The sequence below is a fragment of the Neopelma chrysocephalum genome, unplaced genomic scaffold (assembly GCF_003984885.1).
Source record: "Neopelma chrysocephalum unplaced genomic scaffold, ASM398488v2 Primary Assembly neopelma1_75, whole genome shotgun sequence".
NCBI lineage: Eukaryota > Metazoa > Chordata > Aves > Passeriformes > Pipridae > Neopelma > Neopelma chrysocephalum.
Window position 1 is genome coordinate 1077412 of NW_020897736.1, and position 23931 is coordinate 1101342.

The 23931-nt window shown below is 41.6% G+C and overlaps 1 protein-coding gene across 7 annotated transcripts in view; it reads right to left on the reverse strand.

Annotated features, from left to right (window-relative positions):
- Positions 1–9157: 9157 nt before the first annotated feature.
- LOC113969950 (myocardial zonula adherens protein-like) overlaps positions 9158–23931 on the reverse strand; it is a 59980-nt gene continuing 45206 nt past the window's right edge. For 6 of the 7 annotated variants that reach the window (XM_027688329.1, XM_027688330.1, XM_027688335.1 and 3 more), the window contains exons 12-13: positions 23728–23828; positions 20005–22607 (exon numbers count right to left, since the gene is read on the reverse strand). In XM_027688329.1, coding sequence (XP_027544130.1) covers positions 22505–22607; positions 23728–23828 — 204 coding nt within the window. In that variant the 3' untranslated portion in view covers positions 20005–22504. Of the gene's footprint in view, positions 12399–13307; positions 13531–14187; positions 14875–20004; positions 22608–23727; positions 23829–23931 lie in introns of those variants that run through there. The other variant, XM_027688336.1, reaches the window with a different exon arrangement.

Genomic DNA, 23931 nt, shown 5'->3' on the forward strand with positions numbered 1-23931 from the left:
GCTGTGCCACCCTCACAAACACAGTGCCCCAGTCCCTGCTCCGGTTCCTGTCACCGGGGCTGTGCCACCCTCACAAACAGTGCCCCAGTCCCTGCTCCGGTTCCTGGCACCGGGGCTGTGCCACCCTCACAAACACAATGCCCCGGTCCCCTGGCTGGGGGGAGACTCGCAGGGAGTTACTCCAGCTTTCTGTGTTTCCCTTCCTCTTAAGCTCCCTAAGGAGGGTCTGATATTTAATTAAAGTATCATGAAAGAACTAGATATTTAATTACATGATTAAGTCAGTTAGCCTAGCTTGACAGAAATCATAAATCCACAGAAAAATGTGTTAGTGTTGGAGTTAAGCTGTTACTCAGAAACTGCAAACAGGCCAGCTATATTCCTCATGCATGGAATGGGATCAGCCAGGGTTGCATACACCTGTATTGTCAATAAAAATATCAAAAGACATTTTCAAACCCTCTTAATATTCAAACTTTATCATGGTTGGTTGCTCTACTGATGTGAGATTCCACTACCTAGCACAACTTCGTTCATTAGCAGGGCTTCATTAACCCAGGCAGAGCTCAGTGCTGATGAGGCTCCATTGCCCTTGCAAGCCCAGCCAACTTTCTGGGGTGCTGCCTGGTGCCACACTGGTGTCTCTAATAGTGTTACACCAGGAGTGGACTAGCTAATTATACAAAAAACTAGTTACAATTTTCAAACCCTAAAGCAAGTTCCAAACAAGGCCATTTTTGTGAAAGAAGGAAAAAAAAAATGGTTTCTCTCTACCTTAGGGTTTAAAATTACTATGGCAGGCTTGAACGATTGTCACAATAACAAAAGCCACAAAATGCCTTGTATGGCACAGCTCTGATCATGGGGGGAACATCGACTCTACAGAGAGAAGCACAAATTGGGACTTTGCTGAGGTCTCCACTCCATCAGACAGCGCCTGGTTTTAAGCACCTAGTCCCGATCACAAACAAAACACTCCTGGCAGGTGAAATAAATGGCAACACAGATTAACTGACCCCACAAGTCTCACAGTTGTTCCAGTTGTTCCAAAAACCACTCTTCTCCTGGCAGGCTGTGTGCCAGATTGAGTATTGCCTGTCCTCACACAGCTGGCATAAAATCATAAAGGCAGCATAATCATCACACTGGCTGCTCTGGCTACATAGTCAACAGGAATAAGTTGTGTATCCACATGATATCCTGGTTTAATTGGTTCTGTTGGGTGATCCTGTATTACACAGCGCCAGTGTTAATAATAATAAAACCATAACCTGGAAAAATATTTCCTGCTGCAGTGGGCAGGCTGTAATCCTTCAGGAAGCCTCCTGGTTTTCCACTGGCTGGACATGGCCCCGTGGTCCTTGATCAAAGCCCATGTACAATGTATTTAAATGCAAACTGATGCAGGGCAACCCTGTGACATACAGCACTCCTACAAACATCCTCTTATGTTACTACCACAGATATCCATCTCCCTGCACTGTCCAGGCAACAAAGTACGGATTTCATATCAAGTTCTGTGATAAAGTGTAATCTGACTCTCATGTCTCCTTTACTCCCACCAGTCAAGCTATTTACTCAGACATCAATTTAGCAGGGAAAATAAGTATTAAGGACAGCCTAGGTTTAAGAATGAGTGTCATGCTGTCCTTCCTGACATCAGCAAAAGGTGTTCTAGGCTTTCATCCTGATCTCTACATCGAGTCTTAGAGACTCCAGTTATTTTGGAGGTATCCTTTCTTACATACCAACACACAAAAAAGAGTACACCATGTTCCCTGGAGCACTTGCTCCAAAGCTGCAGCAGAGAATTATGGATGACATACAGGTTAGATAGATGTGCCACAGACTGAAATACAAACTGCTGCTCTCTCCGGACCTATGAAACTTTATCTCTCATATCCCTGGTTTTAAAAGATAGGAAATGTGCAGTTAGGGTGACAGTCTCCCACAAACCCAATCCACCAGTAAAAGTACAGTCTGATCTCTCCAGCACAAAACAAGAGGCAGAGCCCCTTTTTGGGGGGAGAAGAGTGTGATACTTCATAAGACAGGCATAATGGATGAAATATGAAATGGTACTTTGCCAATTCCCTTTATGCTAGAAGCCAAACACGATTGATAACCCTGAGCAACTGCCTGTAAGATAGAGAACAGAGCTCCTCTGAACATCTGGCTAATATACCTGACCTGTAGTCTGTTTTGCAGGAGGATTCTGATAACCTAATAATAATATATGCTGCTTGCTTTGCTTTTAGTTGTGAAGTTTGGATTTGTTTCATTGGTTTTTTTTCTTTTAAATTGAGTGCTATTTATAAAGTAACAAATTGTACCTTTACTATCTAATGAAATCTTTACTTGATTAACATTTTTTCTACATCTTGCTTTAATTTTTAAAATTTGTCTTCATGTAAGTATGTGGCACTTGACTACAAAAGTCAGCCTGTAATGTATGTACCTAGAAGTTTGTTATTTTTGGATCTCTACAAAACTTTATAATCATTTAGGAAATAAAAATACCAACGAGAGAAATGACTTAGCATTTTAAATGTACATATATCAAGCATCTCAACATCCACAAATGCAAACCTATGAAGTTCATTTCCTCTCTACTGTATGACAGTTTGAATCAAAGGAAGGGTCAAGACAGAGAGCTCAAGCTCTTTTGCCTTTAGACAAAGCACAAAAAGAATGCATAAAGAGAATTTACATCTGCTACAAATAATTTGAATTTAATTTTATTATTGTTTTTTACCAGCATTTTTCCTTCTTGAGAAAAAGTAACCAGTGTTGGAACAGGGCACAGCCGATAAGTAAATGCATTTACCCAGACTGCCCCATCCTTCCAGCAAGATCAGAAAACAAAACTGGAGGAGGAAACCTGAACTGTCAACGTACTTCAGATTCAAGACTCAATGAGCAATTTCCACTAAATTTCATGGGAGTTAAGGTATCCAAACCACACCATCAGGTTTTAACCACAAATTAAACTAAAAAGAGCAGCTGCCCTGTGGCAGAGGGTTATGCTGCAGCCATGGCAAGGGGCAGCACACACAGCAGCACACCCCAATTACCCATTTACCCTGTCAGTGCAGAGCTGTTCTCTGCAGTCAGTGCTCTGTCCAGGGGAGCCATAAGCACCTGCAGATGAGAACAGAACACTTTCCCATAGGGGATCATTCAACAGATAATTCCTCTGTTACAAGAGCGGCTTAATATTCACAATCTACATTTTCCTCTTAGATTTATCCATTCTGCTTTATTCCCTGTTTTTGCTCAAATGCACCTCCCTGAGTAATAAACCTCTAAATAATTTGTCTTCCTCCTCTGTGTTCCTATAACAATGAATAGATTGCACTGTCTGAACTATAACACTACAAATTTCCGGTGCGTAGTTTTAGCAATAAAGAATTAGGTATTCTAATAAATACGAGGTTAAAAACTAAGGAAAATCAATTACCAAGCTATAGATCACTGAGCAAGAGGTGAAACAGCCAAAGAGATGCTCTTATTAGATTATCAAACTCAAGGCTGATTTATAGCTTTCACTGTGCTTCCTTATCCATCATTTTTATAGTACGTAGAAAGGATTACAAAGCACAAAATTGCCTTGTTTTAATTAGCTATGAAGTTTTGGGTAGCATGGCTATCCTGAGCCTAGGTTACATTTTTTTTTGTTTGCAAAACATGAAAGCAGAGAGCATATTTTATGAATCTGAGAGAGCTGTGACAGAACTGAATCCAATACAGTTGTCAGCCCGCAGCTTCCCAACGCCCTTGCCTGTGATTTGCCCAGAATCGTCAAGCTGTGGAGCAGCCCTGCTAAAAAGGCTCTGAGGCTCCTGGTAAAGATCAAACTGCCCGAGCCAGCAGAGTACCTGTTCAGCCTGGAGAAGGGGACACTTCAAGGGGGTGGAACAGCATCCCCCAGTACCATGAGAAGGTCATCAAAAGACAGAGCCAGGCATAAGATGAAATGAGTCTTCACTCCCAGCCTCGCAGAGAGGTTGTGTGATCTCCATCCTCAGAGGTTTTTAAGGCCAGACTGGATTAATGCCCTGAGCAATCTCATCAGGCCTCACAGCTGACTGCTTCATGCAGGAGGTTGGCCAAGAGCTCTCCCAAGGTCCTTTATAAGCTGAACTGCCACATGAACTCAGTCTGATTCAGGATGCAACAAATTTGACAGGTACTACAAGAAGAATTTTCTGAATTGTACTCAGCACAATTCTGCCTCTTCCACTTCTGAAAGGGATGATGACCTGTAGGTCAGACTGACACAGCAGATCCCTAAAACTTTCTTAATCCAATGGTAAAACATAACTCAGCCAGAGACTTGACAACACTGGCAGCTGGCTCACACTACTGCTCCTGCTGGTGACAACTGCAGAAACGTGCAGATGTCGACAGGCTGGGCTGTGGGGAATCATAAATTAAACCAAAAGGGGCAATTGAAAATTACCAAATCCTGAATACACTTCAGAAGAAACCTCTCATCTTGTCCAGGGTCCCTGCCAACAAAGGTAGAGATCAACTCAAAATTATAATTGTAATTAAAAAAAATAAATGCATGAATGGAGTAATTTTAATAGAATGTGTAAATAACTCTTCAAACTCAGTGACATGATTCACTCCTCCTGAAATAAGTGGTTTTGCAATTACATCCCACACTAGAGGCTTTTCTAAAAATACAAAAAGTTACACAAAAAACTGAGTATGCTTTTCCTAGCCATTCCCTCACCACAGTTGTAATACAAGGACCAGATCTGGACTGCAACCAGTATTTCATTCAGTCTTGCAGCTTCGTTGCTACCTCTTTTAAATGCTTTGGTACATGTAAACATCTCTTCACTGTTTGTAAGGGATACCACATTCTTAGCACTATCACGTTACCAAAAGTAAAAAGATAAAGAAAGAATCCTTTAAAATATTGAGAAGAACTTTTGAAATGATTATTTATAATTTTCTTTTCAGCACACTTTAAGTGGTTACCATAGCTGGAGTGAAGTACAGTGCACTGCCAGGAACTTCAGAAAAGACCCCTCCACCCCAGGAAAAGTTCAGTTGCATTCTGCTTTAATGGCTTCTGGCAAGCTTGTACTATTGTTTTTGTACAAACAGAAGTAAGTTTGATACAAATAAAAAATGGAACTTTATGTGAATGAAGCAAACATCAAATTCCTTAATCTTCAAAAGAAACTGTATCCCTGAATAATTAACTATGATATATTTATAAAACTAGAATAATTGAAAACAGAATTCTAAGTTGATTCATGTGGACTGCGCTGAAATATTTATTATTGCAAGTCCACAAGATCTGTCTGGGTTTTGTCACTGGAAATGTCTAAACTCAGTGTCCAGATGTTTATTTAAGTTGCTCCCACATAGTTCTAATGTCAATTACCAGGGGTTATCAGAGAGCATCACTGTGTATCTTCCTTGACTAATATTCTCATTTCTTCTGCATCTTTGATGTTTTCTTTCATTAAAATTCCTGGCTCACAGCCACAAAAATCTGCCGTGCAGGCAAAAAAACTGGTCTGCAGACATGACACAGGATGATGCCCAATGTCTGTGCAAGGATAATATTTATCATCAGCTATCATTTAAGCAGTTCTATAATCAGTACAATGCCAGCTTAAAGCAGTTCAGAGAAATACATGAGTATTTTTCTGAATACTCAGGGAATAAGAATTTCTCTGAACTCTCAGGGAATAAGAATTTCTAATCAATAAGAAATAACTTGGGTCAGTAAAGAAAATATTATCATATGAAACGAAGATTTCGTGAATCTGTGTGGCTTGGGGTTTTTTTCCTCATAAGGGAAAAGCCAGGGGAAAGCCAATGACAAAGTAATTTCACACATAATTACAAATGGAATTGATGGATCTGTAACTCTGGAAACCAGAATTACATCAAGACTTTTATAGTAACCAGGAGAGAACACAGACCACTCATAACAGTGACTTAAACAGAGAGAGTTTATCACACAGTCTCTGAAGATTTCATACATTCAAATGCAAATAGCTGGATAACACAGCTCGTTTTTATATTTATTATCTGTTACCCAAAATCAGGCGGTTCATTTTGTTGTAGGCAAATTCTGGAAGATTAATTTTAAGGATTTGTAAGAAAAAAGAAGAAAATCAATGTTAATTCAATATAAGTGGAAGTAGAGCTATAAGATGGCTGGAGAAAATAGTACCAATGCCATTTCCTGTTCTCATGATAGTACCCAGGTACTAAACCTGGGTTCCTCCCTTGGTGGGGAATTTCAGTTCTCATTGATCAGTAAGAGACAGGCACTTTGAACCTTCAATGGAAAATTGCCTAAAGGACTTGGAAATGCAAATCTCACTGACTCTGTAATTTACTGTCCCTGCACTGTCAGTTGGGAAGGTGTGTCCACCAATCAAAGTCCTGATAGCTGAGCATTCAGCCTTGCTGAGAGTCATTCTCCCTCACCAAGATCTTCCACAAATGGTGTCATTGCACCTCCAGATTCAGTTGGAATTTTGTGTATGCAGTACAAAATCCCATGGCTTCTCACGGAATCACAGGTTCTATCACAGTACCTATCACTGCAGCAGCAACTGAAATTTCTATTCACAAGTGTACAAAGAATTTCTCCTATAAGTGCTCAGCTTCAGACTCAGCAACCCTTGGACTGCAGCTCTTGCCACATTATATCACTGTCTTGATCTAATAAGCAAGCACATTAATACCAGCTGTGTGGAGAGAGGGAGGAAATATGAATATGTTCATTAAGCATTATGGCTCCACTTATCTCCCTTATGACTTCAGTGGAGATCTGCCAATTTATGCATGACACAATTATGGTCCCCAGTATCCAACCTGAAAGAAAAGCAGTGAGGGTGTCACCACAAATTCTTACAAATTTTCCTATCAAGAAATCTCTCTTACACTTACTGCTGCAGGACACATTCACTCATATTTGGGTGATTAGAAGTGAAATGCTTAGTTCAATGATTCTAGCATGTTGAAAATCAATTTGCTTCCCACACACATTTCACTGTGCTCATTTATGTCTCCTCACATCCAGTAAGTTGTTCACAACTCTTTATTCACAAATTCCCTTGCACGCAGAGATTAAACAAACCACAGAGGCAATATCCCAGTTCAACAGAGCACTTGCACAGAAATGTTCCTAGAGGAATCAAGCTGTGACTTCAGTGCTACAGTGAAGATTTCACGCTTCACCAAATCAAGGGCCAATTTAACAAAATCTTAATAATCAAATGATCATAACAGTTGCCTTAAACACGAGATGACTAAATGCCTCTAAAGCTTTGCATATATAATAATAATTACAGTTTGTATTAGGAGTCAAATGGAGTTAAGCATCCATATCCCATGGAGAGTCAATGTGACTGTAAAACGTTTTGGCTACAGTCAGTTAACATCTGCCTGCCACAGTGGCAGCAGTGACACAGCACTGCAGAGCATGAGAATAAAACATAATCATTAGCTGACTGGGAAAGGAAAAATACCACAACAAAATAAAGGTTGTTTTCACACAGCTGCCTTTTCTACTTCCCTTTCCCTCCCATAAAGTGGGAGTTCACAACCTAAAACTAAACATTAGGAAACCAGGAAATCTCAATGGTGATTCTCCACACATACCATCCTAAAAGCAGTGGCTAACCACAAACTAAGGGAAATTACAGGTCATTTAGCACCTCCCTGGAACAAGGCCACGCCATGCAAGACCTACTCCCTGAAAAATTTGTCCTTACAAAATACTTTGGAGAAGTTATGCTTCCTTCTTATACTGCTCTGAAAAGGAATCAAGGCTGGCAAAGCTGAGAAAAGCCACCTTTCCCTACAGCAGAGTGTAAAGGGTATGGCACAGCTTCTTCCAACGCAGTACTCTCATTTCTTGTCCCCCTTATGCCATTCATTTGCTACAAAAGGCCAGTTGCAATTCCCCTGGCCCAAGTACACTCCTTGCAGGCACTGACTTGCTAAAAGCAGAAGACGAGCCAGACACCACCCAAATTGTACCCAAAATGTTCTGAACTGGGTCCCACTACAGATAATTTTCACTGGCAAAGCCCAGCCTAGTTCATGACTGAGATTACAGTCAGCCTCCTGGATCCAGGGAATTGGCTCTGCAGTGGAGCTGCACAAAGCAACCAGCCAGACCCGCACCTACACTTCGGGCTGCTCAGGTCCCACCTCCTGCACGAGGCTGCTAAAGGCTGCCAGCTGGTGGTGGTCTGGGATACGGGAATTGTCTGCGAGTTCCAGGCAGAAATCCCTGAACTACTGCCTGGGGATGCTCATGGAGCACGACCAGCTTTTGCCATGGCTTCCCACTCAGTTTTTGATTCATCAGTCCATAGTGTCTGGATATTCTTTTACCTAACTCCTGATCCTGTGTCCCTCTGGCAGGTTCAGAAATTCCACAGCACAGAGCCATGGTTTCCAAATTCTCTCAGTTTGCAGGTCCCTTTTCCTCCACACAGGAGCATGCAGCTCACTGTCACCAACGTTTTTGGAAAAACTACTTACAAGTAGTCCACAAGCCACCAGACAGGAAGCTTCCAACAGGAGTCTAAAAACCAGGAAAAGCTTATGTCTTTTCTATCCTTAGTTACTCTTACAGTCCTCCCAAAATAAAGTACAACAGCATTCCTGTCTTTCTTCTTTCAAATGTTATTTCCTAAATATTTAGCATACATTTTTAGATGGCTAAATCCTCTAGATCATGTAACCACCACAGCTGACAAATGTGAAAGATTGCACATTCTTTCCCTCAGGAAGGTGAAGCTGCAAACAGAAACTCTATTACAGTGTTTTTCTTCTGTGCAGTTTGGGAATCAGGTACTCCCAGCAATGCAAAAATCAAGGGCCTGCAGGTGCTGCTGCTCAGATAGTGCCTCACATGCTCTCTGGCTCACAGGACACCAGCTAAGCTCTGTCTCTGTGCCATCTCTCAGACCTGCATGATGGGCCAGCTTCAGGTCTTAAGAGTCTTTTCTTACCCAATGCATTCCCAAAAGTTTTCTTTCCCTATATAGCAATTTATTTCCTTACTCCATCTCCAGTGCTTTCCTTGTGAAGTACTGAAAAGGGTTCCAATCTTCCTCTAAATTTTACATGGCCAAAACAAAACATTATTCACAAGAGGAACTTCAGAAACATATTATCAATTCTTTATTTTTACTGTGTTAACAGCCCATTCCAATATAACAGTCCACTCCCAAAACAGGGAACAATCTCCTCAACTCTCAATATACATTTTGAAATGTTCTGGAACTGCAGAACAGCGAAATACACAACAGCAATACCACAATTGATCAGAAACTTACTTCAGTATGACCAAACCGTTCCTTTGTCCTTTTATTATCCAACAAATCATTCCATGATCCTCTTAATTGCTAACCTTTTACAAACTTCCAGATTGCACATCCTCCTTAACATGAGACTCTATTTATACCTGACTCTGCATTCTTGTCATTCACAGAATCTCAATTCAAAGTGCATACCTGTGCTCAGAACCAACAGCTCCCCAGAAAAGCTTCCAGGTTTTGCAGTAATAAAAAACTTTTTATAATTTAAAATTCATATCAAGCTTGGCTTTGTATTTACACAGCCCACTCTTCCACAAAGACTCCCCAACACTGTGCTGAGCAGCTGCTAATTGTTTAACAAATACATGATGCACTTCACCTGTTACCACAGTGATTTACATCCCCCCCTTAAAGGTGAAGTTTGCCCATTCAAGGGATCACTTTGGCAAAGGCCCAACATGTTATCAAAATAAAGACCAAGAAAACTGCCTTTGCATCACAAAATTTAGAGAACAGAAGTAAGTGTTAGCAGTGCAAGGAAAGCTCAGTTTCTGTTAGGGAAAGGGATGGTCAGCAGAAGCCTACGCTGAGATAGATTTCAGTACTCCTGAAAACAGAGCCCTGCTGTGCAGCTTTGTGTGGATTCCTTTAGCACAGCACAGCCAGCATGGAGAAAACACACACAGCATCTTACAAGGTGTGACAGCACAGCCAGTACAGGGACAAGGGTGATGATCCTGGGAAGGGGAAGGGATGCAAACGGCCTGGAAGTGGCAACTTCTGCTTCATGCAACAGCAGAGGGGAAGCCAATACACTCCTGAGGCTTGTCCTTCAGCAGCACACACTGCAGTGGGGGGAGGGATGATGACAAGATGCAGCTGGACAAGCAGGTGACCTGAGAGACCAGCAGCATCCACAAGACAGGAGCACTCCTCTGACCTGTGTTCTGGCTGAACAGAAACAGATACACCTGAGGATCAGCTGGGTCATCAGCATGGATGCTGAAGGATGAATGTGAATGACTGACAACATGCCAAGAATTGTGCTGACAAAGGCAAGTGATGGTGAGAAGAAGGAGCACAGAAAAGAGAGGAGGGAAAAAAAAAACAAACCAGGAAAAGATGGTAAAAAGGACAGAAGGCCCGGAAGGGTCAAACACCTGCAGAGTCTGAAACCAAAATGGGAAATAAGAAAGGAAAGCCTCAATAGGAAGGCAGCTGTGGCAAAAACTCAAAGACATTCAGGTCTCTGTGGGATATTCAAGGGACTGAGATGAGCAGGAGGTGCACAGCTGGTATTTAGATGGAGTTCCAGAAAGCAAGGTCAGATAGCAGTGGCAGGAGGATCCAGGACACTGGGCAGGAGCTAAATGCAGACACAGGCAGCAATGGCATAGGAAAGGGAATGGGTGGTGCAGGGATGCAGAGTATAGATCTGGCTTAGTGACAGAAGCTTAAATCTAATAAGAAAAAGGGAAGAAAAAGCTGATGAGAAGCCAATGAACAATGACAACACAAAGTCTGTGAAAGGAAAGGGTACAGCAAAGAACAACAGAAGACCTAGTCAAAAAATACCACTTATTAGCACAGCAGCAGTTCCACCTGTCAAACTGCAGGGCCAGGGTATGGACTGTGCCACAGGGGCTGCCTGGGAGAACTTGGGGAGCATTTGGGAGGGAGTTACTGCCTGTTACAGAAGTGCTGTATGCACTCAACAAGGGCAGAGACCCTCCTCCCCCATTTCTAGATAACATCATGCAGCTTTTTGAATGAGCTGCAGCTGGAACACCTTTGATTTCCAGAGACACCATTCCTGCAGCAATATGTACACAGCCAGGGACAGCCCTGCACACGCAGCTGCTGCAACATCTTGGAAAACAGGTGTTGATGGACTACACAAGGAATATCTGAGGTTTGCTTTTCAGAACCAAACCCAAACTCAGCTTGGAATATCCCAGTCAACATGGAATATCATTGTAAGATATTTCTCAAGTGTGTTCCTGATCTTTCAAAAATTCATGTTAAAATGCAGAAAATGTTACTGTAAGGAAGATTGGTATTTATCTTCAAAGAACAGCTACAACTTAAAAATACACAGAACACTTTCTCCCAGAAAACCAGAGAGTGGATCTCTTAATTTACATTATGAAAAAATAGTATTCCAAAGTATGAAAGCAGTGTACAAAAATAAGGAAAAACTTCAAAATCTTTAATAAAAATATTAAAGTCTTCAGATTAACTTGATCTCTTGATGTGCTTTGTCATAATAAACAAAAATAAAAGAGCAGAGTCCCTTAAAGCCCAAACAGAATTCGAGTTACAAAATAACTTGCAATTCTTAGCTATTTATAACATAAGGGCAGAAAGTGTTATTTTAAGGTGCAGGCACAGAAACAAGTTCTTGTGTGATAAGAAGCTGACTTACAGCCTAAGGATGGTGGATTTATTGTAGCTGTCTGGGTATGTATTTTCACCACAAGGTAAAAGCAAGATAATATTAAATAGGTAAAAGAAGTATCTCACATTTGTACAAGACAAGAGCTTTCATACGTGTGAGCAGTTCACAGGCACCTTAGCTTACTTTATGGACATGTGTGCCCTTTGCAACCACATTTCTGCACAGAAGAAACCTTCTCTTGTAGGTGAGCCATCATAGCCTGCAAAAGGGCATTAAAGAGCTCACTTTGCTAAAGCTGAACACTGTGGGGCATCCCACAAGATTAACAGCCCCACGTGCTTGAAAAGCTGTTCCCAAATAGCACCCAGGTTACTAGTCACATGTGTATTTATGAGGTTTACACTGAACCCCTCCTGTAGCTGTAAGGTGAAAATTTTAAGAAACAACTGATTAGATCAAGCATTCTCAATATTCAGGTTTGGGTTTTAAGAGGTACTGCACAAAGATCAGTTACATGGTGCATCCTCAGACATCCCTCCTTGAATTCAGTCCTCTGCTGAAAAATAATCTTCATCTCTCACTTCTCTGTACTGCATTGAGGCCTCTCCCTCTGGTTCAAACCTGAGCATTTTTATATTCAGTCTCTCTGCAAGCTTCTGTGCTGCAAGCTTGGCTTGCATTTCCTGCAGAAGAAAAAAAAAAGGACACAAGTTAGAAAAAGTGTTCATCTGTCATTGTCACAGAAAAATTAATATATTAAAGTATAAATTTGACATCATAACATCAGCAATTCCAGAGTGGGTTTAATTAAAAGTTTTAGTAACTAGCAAAGAAATTTCAGGTTTCTTTTCACACTTATACATAACTGTGCAATTAATATTTGAAGAACCTTTTATAAGAGTTAAGATTCCCCATGTGGCAGCCCTCACCTCTGATACACTAATGTCAGTTTTTACAGAACAAAATCAGTTCACATAAGAGAGCAACTGTGCACAGTAAACATGAAGCAAAGGCAATGATGGTCTTTCAGCAACCTCAGAAAAGAATGTCTCCATTTTGCAAATAAATTGCCTCCCTTAAAGATGATGAAATTAGCAAGTGCTTTTAAAACAATAAGCAGCAACAGACACTTTTACAATAGTGTCTAATTTAAACATTAGCTTGACACTAACTAGAAAGTCAAAATCCATTACAACAGCATGTGAAGAACCTCAGAACTTGGATTCTACAGACACAGCATAAATAAAGGCAAACTCAGATACTTGCATGTTATAAGAATAACAAATACTGCTAGGCCTTCATTTATGCAAGGGCAAAAAACTCTTTAAAGACTAATAGGCAAGGTATACATTTAATTTCTAGTCAGAGGTTAAATAAGTGCAGTAAGGTTAGCACAAAGATTTTGTCTAATGTAGGAATAACAGTTTCAGAAGGCATTAATAAATTCTTTAATTATATCATTAAAAGAGAAAACACAAGGCAAAGTGCCTTTCCTCAAAGTCTGCCCATCTCAATTCATCATCATCAAAAGATCCCTTTATCTTTTCTTTTTTAGGAGTGATCCTGATGCTATAATTACAGTAAATGGATACCTCATAAGCTTCTTTTTGCTGTATCTGAATTGCTATGGACTCCTCTATGGGTAACAGCTTAGCAGGGGAGTGGTGAAGTGGTGGCAGTCGAGCTGCAGTGATATCATCCAAATGTTTCTTATCTCTGAGTCGTCTCTCTTCAGCAGAAATTGGAGAGCCAAGTCCCCCAGGGGATCGACTGGACGAGGAACCAAGAGATGACCCACTGTGCTCTCCTGATAGTCTGGAAGACATAAAACACCTAAGTTGTGACCCAAACTTGCAGCACAAGGTTGAACACCCTCAGTTCCAAAACTTATTTTTAACGTGCAAGAGTTGTAAAGAAATATGAAGCACTATGAAAACATACACAAATGAAAAAACAAGCAGCACTCAGAAAAACTAAAACTGTTTCTCTGCAGAGAGACAATATCACAATTTACACCTGGCAGTGAACAAACCAGGTATGGCAGTTTATTAGCAAGCTGAAGTAGCAATGCTTTGGGAGTCACGTGAAGTACAAATTGCTCTCAGTACAGACAATGTGAACTGTAACTTCCCCAGAAGTGTAGGAAAAGCAAAAGGCTTCCTGCTATTAAAGTCTACACATTCTAGAATTGATCTACAGGAGTTTTGCCAGTTGTTTCATAGTTTTGCAGCTTAGGCTATGAAATTCTGTGAAGGTCCATGACAGTTGTTTCAAATGGGTAGAATTAGGCCACTACTCAATGCTGAGATTCTGTGGCACTTAAGGCTAAAGAGAAACATATTAACCCTCTGTGTCATGAGACTCTCTTTAATTATGACTAGAAAATAAAGCTATCATGGTTATTCTGTACCATTTCCAATTTTATACCCATCAAGTATTTCACAAAAGGTTTTTCTACCCCGTAATACTTACGCATTTGTTTTAAATTTGCTTTTCTTTATGACTGGGTTCTTGGCTCGAGCCTCCAGAACTTCAATGTAATGTGGTGTCTTGGGATACAGGCTTCCAAACACATTGCCCTTATTTTTTGCCACATTCTGCCCTTTTTCCAATATTTTTTCACTGTTATCTCCATCTACAATTGTAATTTTTTGAAAGGCATCAACCAGAGTGTCTTTGCTGTCATCCAAAGTAGCTGCACTTTCTGTACCGTTCTCAGTACTGCTCTGAGAGATCTGCTGATCATTTTTCAGATGACTGCTCGTGGCTGACGTGGAGACAACTTCAACAGAATGATTCTGATCTTTTCCAACAGTCTTTACTTCATCATTTTTCCTCTGAGTCCTCTGATTTTCCAAAGCTCTATTTGTGGCATCTTCCTCAATACATTCTGTCTCCTGCCTTTTGGAAGGAATCTCAGAAACTTCTTTAATATTAGAGTTTTCATTAAAGTCTGAGGAATCTTCACAGTTCAGTGCATCCTTGTTTTCCTGTTTGCTTGTATTAATTTCCTCCTGTTTTGCCTGAAACTCCAACCTGACAGCAGATAACAGCTCAGCAGTCCTGGCTAGTTCCTCCTCTTGCAAAATGGCAAGCTTCAGCTTTTCAGCAAAATCAGAGATCTTCTTACCCTTATCTGGAAGCCTAGAAATGAACCTCCTAAGACCAAAAAAAAAAAAAAAAAAAAAAAAATCCAGAGTATAAGCAATCCTATTTCAATCTGAGATACAGAAGTGTTTTGATAGAATAGCCAATGAGGCAGGTTTTACATTCTAACATCAGCTTCTTATTTACACTACAGATTTCTGAACATGTTAAGATGCAAAGCACCTGCAGCCCAACCACGTGTTTTCACTGAGTGAATCACAAAATTACAGAACGGTTTGGGTTGGAAGGGACTTTAAAACATCATCCAGTCCCACCCCCTGCCATGGGCAGGGACACCTTCCACTATTCCCAGGTTGCTCCAAGCCCCGTCCAACTTGGCCTTGAACATCTCCAGGGGTGGGGCAGCCACAGCTTCGCTGGGCAACCTGTGCCAGGGCCTCATCACCCTCACAGGGAAGAATTTTTTCCTAATATCTACACTAAACCTACTCTCTTTCAGTGTGAAGCCATTGCCCCTTGTCCTGTCACTCCATCCCCTTGCAAATAGCCTTGTCCCATCTTTCCCGTGAGCTCCCTTCATATACTGGAAAGGCGCAATTATGTCACCCCGAAGCCTCTTCTCCAGGCTGAGCAACCCCAGTCCCCTCAGCCCTCCCTCACAGCAAAGGCGCTCCCTCCCTCTGCCCGCGGGGCCCGAAGGGCACGCACACCCCGCATTCCCGGCAGCCGGAGCGCCGGGCGGTCCGGGCGGCCTCTCCGGTCCCCGCAGGACGGAGCGGCTCGTCCTCTGCTGCCTGCCCCGCCCGCCCTCACCTGTCTGCCAGCAGCCGCTCCTGCCGCCGCAGCATGTCCCGGAGCTCGGGCAGCGCCCGCCCGCGCAGCCCCGGACCCGCCGCCATCGGCGCCCGCCCGGCAGCGACACGGGCGCCGCCATCTTGCCGGAAGCGACGGCAGAGCGGCAGGGCCGGCCTTGCTCGGAACGCGAAGGCCGACACGGTCCCCGGAGGGGGGACCAGGGATGGGGTTGGGTGCTGTGGAGAATGGGAATAACAGCTGAGGAAATGCGTTTTATTTCCTAGCGAACACGGCAGCTGCAATACTTGCGGAGAAGCAGCTGAAAGGCTGGTTTTTGTTTTGGGATCAATTTGACATCTTTTAGCAATGTTTTTTTGGCAGTAATTCTGCTTCTTACCCCTCAGAATTCCTTCAGGATTCTGATTTTTCCCCCTCCCCAGACACCCATCTGGTATCCTTCTATCATAAGTTTTTTGACACCTTTTTACTGGGGGAATCAATAAAGTCTGAAAATATTTTTTTTCTGCAGAAACAAATTATGGAAATTTCTGGTATCGTTTTTGGCCAATATATATGAATTTAAAATCCAAGGATTTCATCTTTCCTTGCCTGTGTTGTGCTACATTTATTATACTTTATTTTAAAATTTTATTACTTTTCGTTTTGAAATATGAACCTTAGAATGGACATGTTCCAGACACATTTTTTTAAAGTGAATAATTAGCACAATTTTACCGCAGTATTTGAAGGGTCACCCGTGCCTGACATGGTGCTCATCCCATGTCGGTGCAGGCGGGTCCGGCTACGTGAGGCTCCTCGCGCATCCCGGAGTCACGGAGCCCTCACTGCACAAACGCAGCATCCCAGAAGCAATTCCGGGTCAGGCTGGGTGTGACGGGCTGTGCAGAGCAGGGGTGGGATGTGTCCCTGAGCTCAGCCCTCTTAGCCAACTCAAAAAGCTGCGAAGGCTGAGATGTCTCCCCTGTTCCCGGCTCGGTGTTTCCATGGCTGAGCTGTGCTGCTTCCATGTGTCTGAGCAGCCCTCAGCAGAATGACAAATCACGTTAAGGGCTCAAGGTTTACTTTTCAGAGGTCTGTTAAAGTCTTTACATGGCCTTTATTTTTTAACTTGTTCATGTATGATGCAGAGAATGACCACAGAAGCTCAGATGTGGTATAACACTAACTCCAGACCTTCCAAACTGGCACAAGCACCCTTAGGAAGCCACTCCATCCCTAGCAGTGAGGTGACGGTGAGTGGTGGCTCCCAGGTGGCAGATAGCAGCTTTTTTAAATTGATCCCAGTGGAGGTTTCTCCACCTGAGCAATAGAGAACAGGCCCATTTCTCAGAGGCTGTTGAGGGGGTTGTTTTATGAGCAGGATGAAGGCAGGCCCAGCCCGCAGGGACTGCAGGAGGAAGCGCTCCCAAATGTCCGCCTGCCCTTTGTTTGCACAGCTGGACGGCCCAGGAAAAGGCTGAGGGCCGGGGGAAAATGAGATTAATCAAGTAGGCAGCTACCCATGGAAAAAACACCACAACCAGGGTGAGAAAAGCTGCTCGGTGACATGCTGAAGAGGCCATTTTGCTGCCTGTTACTCACAACCTGGATCATCTCCTGTGGAAATTCCCGCGGGGAATTTTGCCTGAAAGTTCAGGGAAGAGGAAATCACTGAGTTTTTCACACCAGGAGATCCCCTGCTGTTAAAGGACACGAGTCCTTTGAATTGCTGCTTCTGTAATGCAGGCTTAAGTTACGCCATCTATTGAACATTTCTTGCAGAAGGAACACTTGATCCTGCTTTTTAGCCTTTCTCCTCTGCAGACAGGAGAAAGTGCTGAGCATGGAAATCACTTCTACTCACTGGGAAGTGAAAGTCTAGAAGGAACAATCTCATTAGAGCAGTGCTCTGCACTCACAAGATGTTCAGCTGCTTTATGACATGTGCAGAAAAGTAATGCCAGTATTTACAGTGGGTTTCAGCTTATGTGCTAAACTGCATAAACACAGGAAAAAATAGAGCAAAAACTAACTAAAGTGCTGGAAATCACAACTGATCCTTCCGTACCTCACACAGAATACCATTCACCAAGTCTGTACTGGTTCAAGGTCATTGCAAAGGAATACTGCTTATCTTTACAGCTGGGGAGTTTAAATTTTGAAATACTGTTTACAGTTCCAAAATGATGAACAAATAGCTGAAATTTGGAAGGTGCTGAAACAAATATATTCTTGTTTATAAAGAGGTGGGCAGCATCGAAACACACTGTAATTGAGATGGTATCAATTTAGGAACAAATTTGAAGAAGGAAAAATGGATTTATGCTTTTGCAGTCAAGGAGCAGAAGTATGGTGCACTTGTGGGACTGAGGAAAATTATCCTTAGGCATTGCTTCCCCTGGCGTGAAATACAGGAGTGTAGGAAAATCCTCACTACCCCCACTCTGAACATGAGTAATCACATCCTACAGCAAGTTTGGGTTTAGGACTTTACTCTTTCTTCAACTGGGAGACTGACAGACTGTCATTATTTGCAGTGCACAGTCAGGTTTTTATGGTTTCCCTCAGAGTGTTCTTGGCATGTTTGATAAGAGAATTTCTTTTGTATCACTTAAATATTTGATCAGCATTCAGGTGAGCTAAATGTGTAACAAAACTGAGGGGTTAATATTTCTTACACAGTGGGCTTTCCTACGTTTCCTAACTTAGGACATTATCTTGAGCTGTTACTAAATAATTTTTGGTGAGTTGTTTTCTGTCACTAGATATCTAGAGTTAAATATAATTTATTCTGCAATAGCATGGCTGGAATTGCTAGGTAATTCAGTATTATTTCTACAAGAAAAGTTCAACTTTATAGAATGTTACTTCTTTTCATTAGGAAAAGGGGCAAAAGAGTCTTTAGAACGTAGGTTGGGGGGGATTACTTTCATGGTTTCTCTGCTCCTAGGTGGAAATATTAGGAGGCAGGAGGAGAGGAAACAAGCCACACAGACAAAATAAACTACCCCCAAAATAGCAGGAAAAAATGGTGTATTTGGAATTTAATTATCTTTTATTTCATTTAGGAAATGAATCTTTTATTTCATTTAGCATGATTCACCTTCATAATAATTCATTTTATTTTCTTAAAAGAAACCACAAATCCCTCCCTTAACATTATTTCTCTAGAAAAAGCCCCAAGCAATTTAAAAGCAGATCTATATATACTTACAGCTACCAACATACTGGTTTACATATGGGAAGCCACTGTCAGATCATCGTGGTGCCTACACACCACATGCCTTTACAGAATATTGGAACCTCACAAACCTTCACTTCTGCCTATTTTCTCTTTAAACCATCAGGTCCCTTTTTCTTTAGAAAATGTTCACATACCTTGAGTAGTAGATGGCTGCTATCACCTTGTTTTCTTGTGTTCCTTCCACATTGTAGCGTTTGAGGTAGGGCTGGAATGGCCTTAACTCAGGTCTCTTAAGTGCATTTCTCCTTTTACACATGCAAATAGCCCCTGGTGCTGAACGGGAATGAAATAAAATGTCAGTGGAATGAAACTCTTAGCAGGTACATCTCCATTCTACAGAGCAAGATCTCCTGTGCAGAATTACAGGCTTAATGCAGAGAGAACTTACTTCTCATCTGTCCACGTCTAAAAGTCTTCAGATGTCAAAATAAGTATTTAAAGCTCTCTGAGAAGTATCCAACTCCTACAATTCCATGTTGTAGGTTCAGCACCGAGCACTGCTGATCTCCACAGGACTTTATGAGGTCCTGTTGGCAATCTGTACTGAACACGCACACCAAGGGAAGCATTACTCGAGCAAAAAACTTCACATTCTTCATCTGAGCACTGCAAACCTGCAACACTGTGACTGTCACGTCTGCATGACCTCTTACTGAGCTGACATGCAGATTGCTTGATTGTGACAGTCTTAAAAACAAATCTCTATTATCAGTGAGTGGATATCAGCTGTAAATAAAGATGGGCCACAGCCATCCCAACCTCATCCTGCTGGAGCCTGGAGAGCATCATCCCACATGTATTCAGGTGTTGTTTGCAGGATCTGAAGCTGCTGGGTTGGGGTTTTTTCACAAGAGCTGTGCTGCCCAGTTCTTGTTTATCCTGTGCAAGTCAACAGTTCTTTATTTCATGAAAGAATTCATCTACTTTTGTTACTTGGCTTTGAGAAGGAGTCTGTAGCAGGGGAGTGCCTTCCTGTTCTCAGGAGCCCGTCTGCCAAAGGAAACACCGACAGGAACATCGGGGCTCCAGAGGAGCCACTCTGCATCCACACGTGTTTTGAACAAAGATAAGCTGTGCAGAGGAACAGTTGGCAACATTTTAAGGCAGGTTTCTTTCTAAATGACCATTGACACAACAGAATAGCAAGTTTAAATACAGTATTTATTGCAATTTATCCTTTTCATGTCCTACGTACAGGATGTATTAAAAGCATACAACGTAATGCATTATTTACACAGCATATATGAAAACTGTATCCCAAAATACTTTCCAGAGTATCTGGAAGAAATCACAAAAGAATACTTATCATGGTACAAATGTAGTCATACAATTGACTTACATTTAGTGCACTTTCTGGGACCTTTCTATATGGCTTTTATTGCTGTTTACAGAAATTTTACTAGTTTCTAAAGTTATAGTACTAATTAACCCAATCTCAAATCAACAAAATTTATACAGAAGTGTTACAGTCTTTTCAGTCAGATTTGTTATTATCTATGCTAATTTACATTGCTGCTGATTTGACTAGAAAGCTCTATATTTTCATGTAACACAATCATATAAACATAGTTCCTCTCCTGTTCGTCAGAGTTACCAAATTTAGACCAGTAGTCCAATGAAATGATGGTCACCCAGTTCACTGCTCTTAAAATACATCATAGGCTTCAGTCCTTATTTGGTTTAGAAAAAAATACCATATTTCATCAAACAGTCAAGACAGAATTTACACAGAAAACTTTTACAGTAAAAACTTAAGGCCTTTGCTGCAGTCTTGGTAAAGTCTTGAGTAGATTATCATGATTTTGCAAGTCTCAGAATTAAAATAGCTTGTACTACTTTCAGAGGAGATCCTCTATCAAAACAGAATGAACTTCCTTTTGAAGTCTGTGTCAAAACAGCATTTTGATACATATCCTGCCCTCTCCTACCATTCACTGAGCACCTCACAGTCATCAGGTTCTGTTTTCTGAATTCTGCCCAAACCCAGAAGGATAAAGGATTTTCACTTATTTAAACTTGTTATTTTCTTTTACAACAACATGCATTTCCTTTTATCTAAAAATATCACCTTCATCCATTTACCTTCAGTTTGAAGGTAACTTCTACAAACCCTGGTTCAGAATTAAATTCCTGAAATATAGAGGGACTATTTGGGCACAAAAATGCTAAAAGACATTATGTAACAACCTAAAGCTCCATCCCTAGTGAACATTAATATACCAGTTGGGATTAGTTTTTAATGTCTTCCGCTTCCAAAACAGATACTGTCCAAATATTTACTGTTCTCAGCCACTAGATGGAGATACGATTCCACAGGCACAAATCTCATCCCTGACGTTGGAGTTGAGTCACTACTCATCATCTTGTGGGTTCAGTATGAGGTCAATATTATTATTTTAAATACAGCTTTAGTAAGTGTACTTGATTTGAATAGACAGGACTGCATTTAAGAACTTGCATTAGACTGGAGATAAAAGCAATCCCTTTGTGAAGCCCTGTGGCAAGGTCAGTACCTCCTGGGACTGGCTGAATGCAACAACAATATTGATCATAGAAAACAAAAGTTGTTTGTTTTCTCTAGTTACTGTAATTAAAAAAAAATCCTTCATTCATATTAACTACAATAAAATATTCATAATTCAAGTTCACTGAGACTGGGAGATCAAAACAAGATGTAAAGAAATCCCCTATATATTTAGATGAGTTCAGTACTAGATGCAGTCATTCCTGCTGCTACATGAAGCCAACGTTAGGATTTTAAGTGCTTTGGAAAAAAAAATACTCAAACCCCAAAATCCTGATTCAGGATTGCTGTTGCTGTAGGAATTGCAGGGACTGCTGCAGGTTGCAATAGGCAAAATTCTGTTTAATGAAAACTGCTTCCTCTAATGGAAAAGTCAATAAATAAATAAGGTGTCAGGGGTTTTCCTACACAATTACTATTGAATGTACCACCAATGGCCACTCTACCCCATGACTGAGGAAGTGCAAACCACTGCCTCAGTCCAACAAAGCGAATTCCATTATAAACTGCTCTGCCAGCTACTATTTCGAGCAACAAGCACAACATTCACCTTCATGTGTGGAGGGAATCGTTTGGAACAGCCCAGTTGTGTCTCTCCCTCCCAGCAAAGAGCGCTGGGTACAAGGGAGCTGCCCCCAGGGGAAGAGAGCCCTGGACTGTGCCAGGTCTGTGATCTGCCCTCCCAGTCTGTGCAGGGGCACATGGGGAGCTTCCACACCAATGCCCTCTGCCAGCAGCACTGCAGGTCATACTGACAACAGAACAGATCAGAGCTTCATCACACACACAGAATTATGACACAATTGAAGGAAACAAAAACTGTACAGCTGTACAACTCCTCCCTCACAGGCATTGGAAATGACACACTGCACTGGGCAGCTGCTGAGGAAGCAACATTTGCTGCTTCACTTACCCCACTTCTTCCATGTCATATTCTCCCCCCTCACAGTCAACGCCAGTAGTAACTTCAGAGACAAAGTTACTGAAAAGCTGCTTTCAGGATAAATTTAGCAAGACTCCATGCTGTTCTTCTCTATGAATTGATAACAGTTTATCTAATCAAGCTGCAAAGGCGCAAGGTATCTGCTCCTATTTGGAAAGCACAGTGACCTGGGTGCTCAGGATGTGCTGTTCTTTGTGCTGAACTCCAGCACTCTCTTGAACGGGGTGTACGTCCTCACCGGCCTCGGGCTCTCAGCAGATCTGTTCTCAGCAACTGGACTGTTGAGGAGACAAAAAAACCTCAGAGATTTAACATCAGAGTATCAGACAGCTGGGCTCAAAATGCCATGGCAATGAACTTGTGCCCTGTTTGGATACTGACAGGCTAAAATTAATTAGTGTATTTGATATGTTCCATATTTCTTTTCCATAATGCCACAAAGAATATTTGATAAAAACCGTGGCACATACTGGCATGTTGACATGCAGGCATTTGCTGGAGCTCATAGTGGAATGTCCAGCAATGAAGTTACTAGGACTAAGGATCCCACAACAAAAAAACATAGCAATGTAGTGTTTAAGAAGACAATTAAATGATCCTGCAACAAAAATGACAGCAATATTAAATTTAAGAAGATAATAAAAGGATTCTGCAACAAAAAAGACAGCAATGTTACATTTAAGAAGATAATTAATTGTGAAAAGTAATCCCATGAAATTTAAACTGTACAGAGGTACATTTTCACAGAAATAAACCTTAAAAATAGAAAAAATGTCCGATAAGTAGGGGCTGTGCTTACATATAGAGAGGTCACAGAGAAGAAAACAAAGATAGGTTTTTGTTGACACTCTGAGTGAAAAACACTGGTTTAAGGTTTCAAAACACATGCCAATAAATTATGCTTTAGGCCAAACTCTGAAATGAGTACATTTTTAAATTACCAAGGAAATTTTACTTTGCTTGCTGATTTCATATCAGGTTGCTGATTCCACATGGTGATTTACACCCCTCCAATGAAATGATTCAACTTGCAGGGCAGTTAAGAACAGGTTTACTTGTTGGTATTTCAAGTGACATGCAGTGGTCCTGCTTAGCTCAGTATTTTGTTTTCTGGTTGGTGCTTCCCTGTGGTGACTTTGGGGTGAAGATCCAAGTGCAGGTCCAGAGCCGTGTTCCCAGGGCTCAGTGGGACCCTGAGCAGTGCCCAGGGCAGGGGAAGGGGAGGAGAAGGAGAGGCACAATTCCTGATCTCTCCAAAGCCAGGCTGCAGAGCCCCTGGCCACCACAGAGCAGAAACAACCTTCTGCTGCAGAAGTGGGAAGTTTAGGTTCACTAATACAGCACCAAAAAGGGATATTATGGGGACTTTTCCTACGAGCAAGCCAGAAAAACAAATACCTGTATGGAAGGTCACATTCTACACCAGCATCTCTGGTTTCTATATTGGTCTTTGGTTGGTTTTCCATTAGGTAGTCCAGTTTATCTTGTAATTCTTTATTCTGGAAAACATTAATTTTCATCCCAAGTTTACTTTATTTAAATTATGTTATGGAAACAAGGAAATAAAATTGCTCATTGCCTTCACCCCACAAGAAATAATGT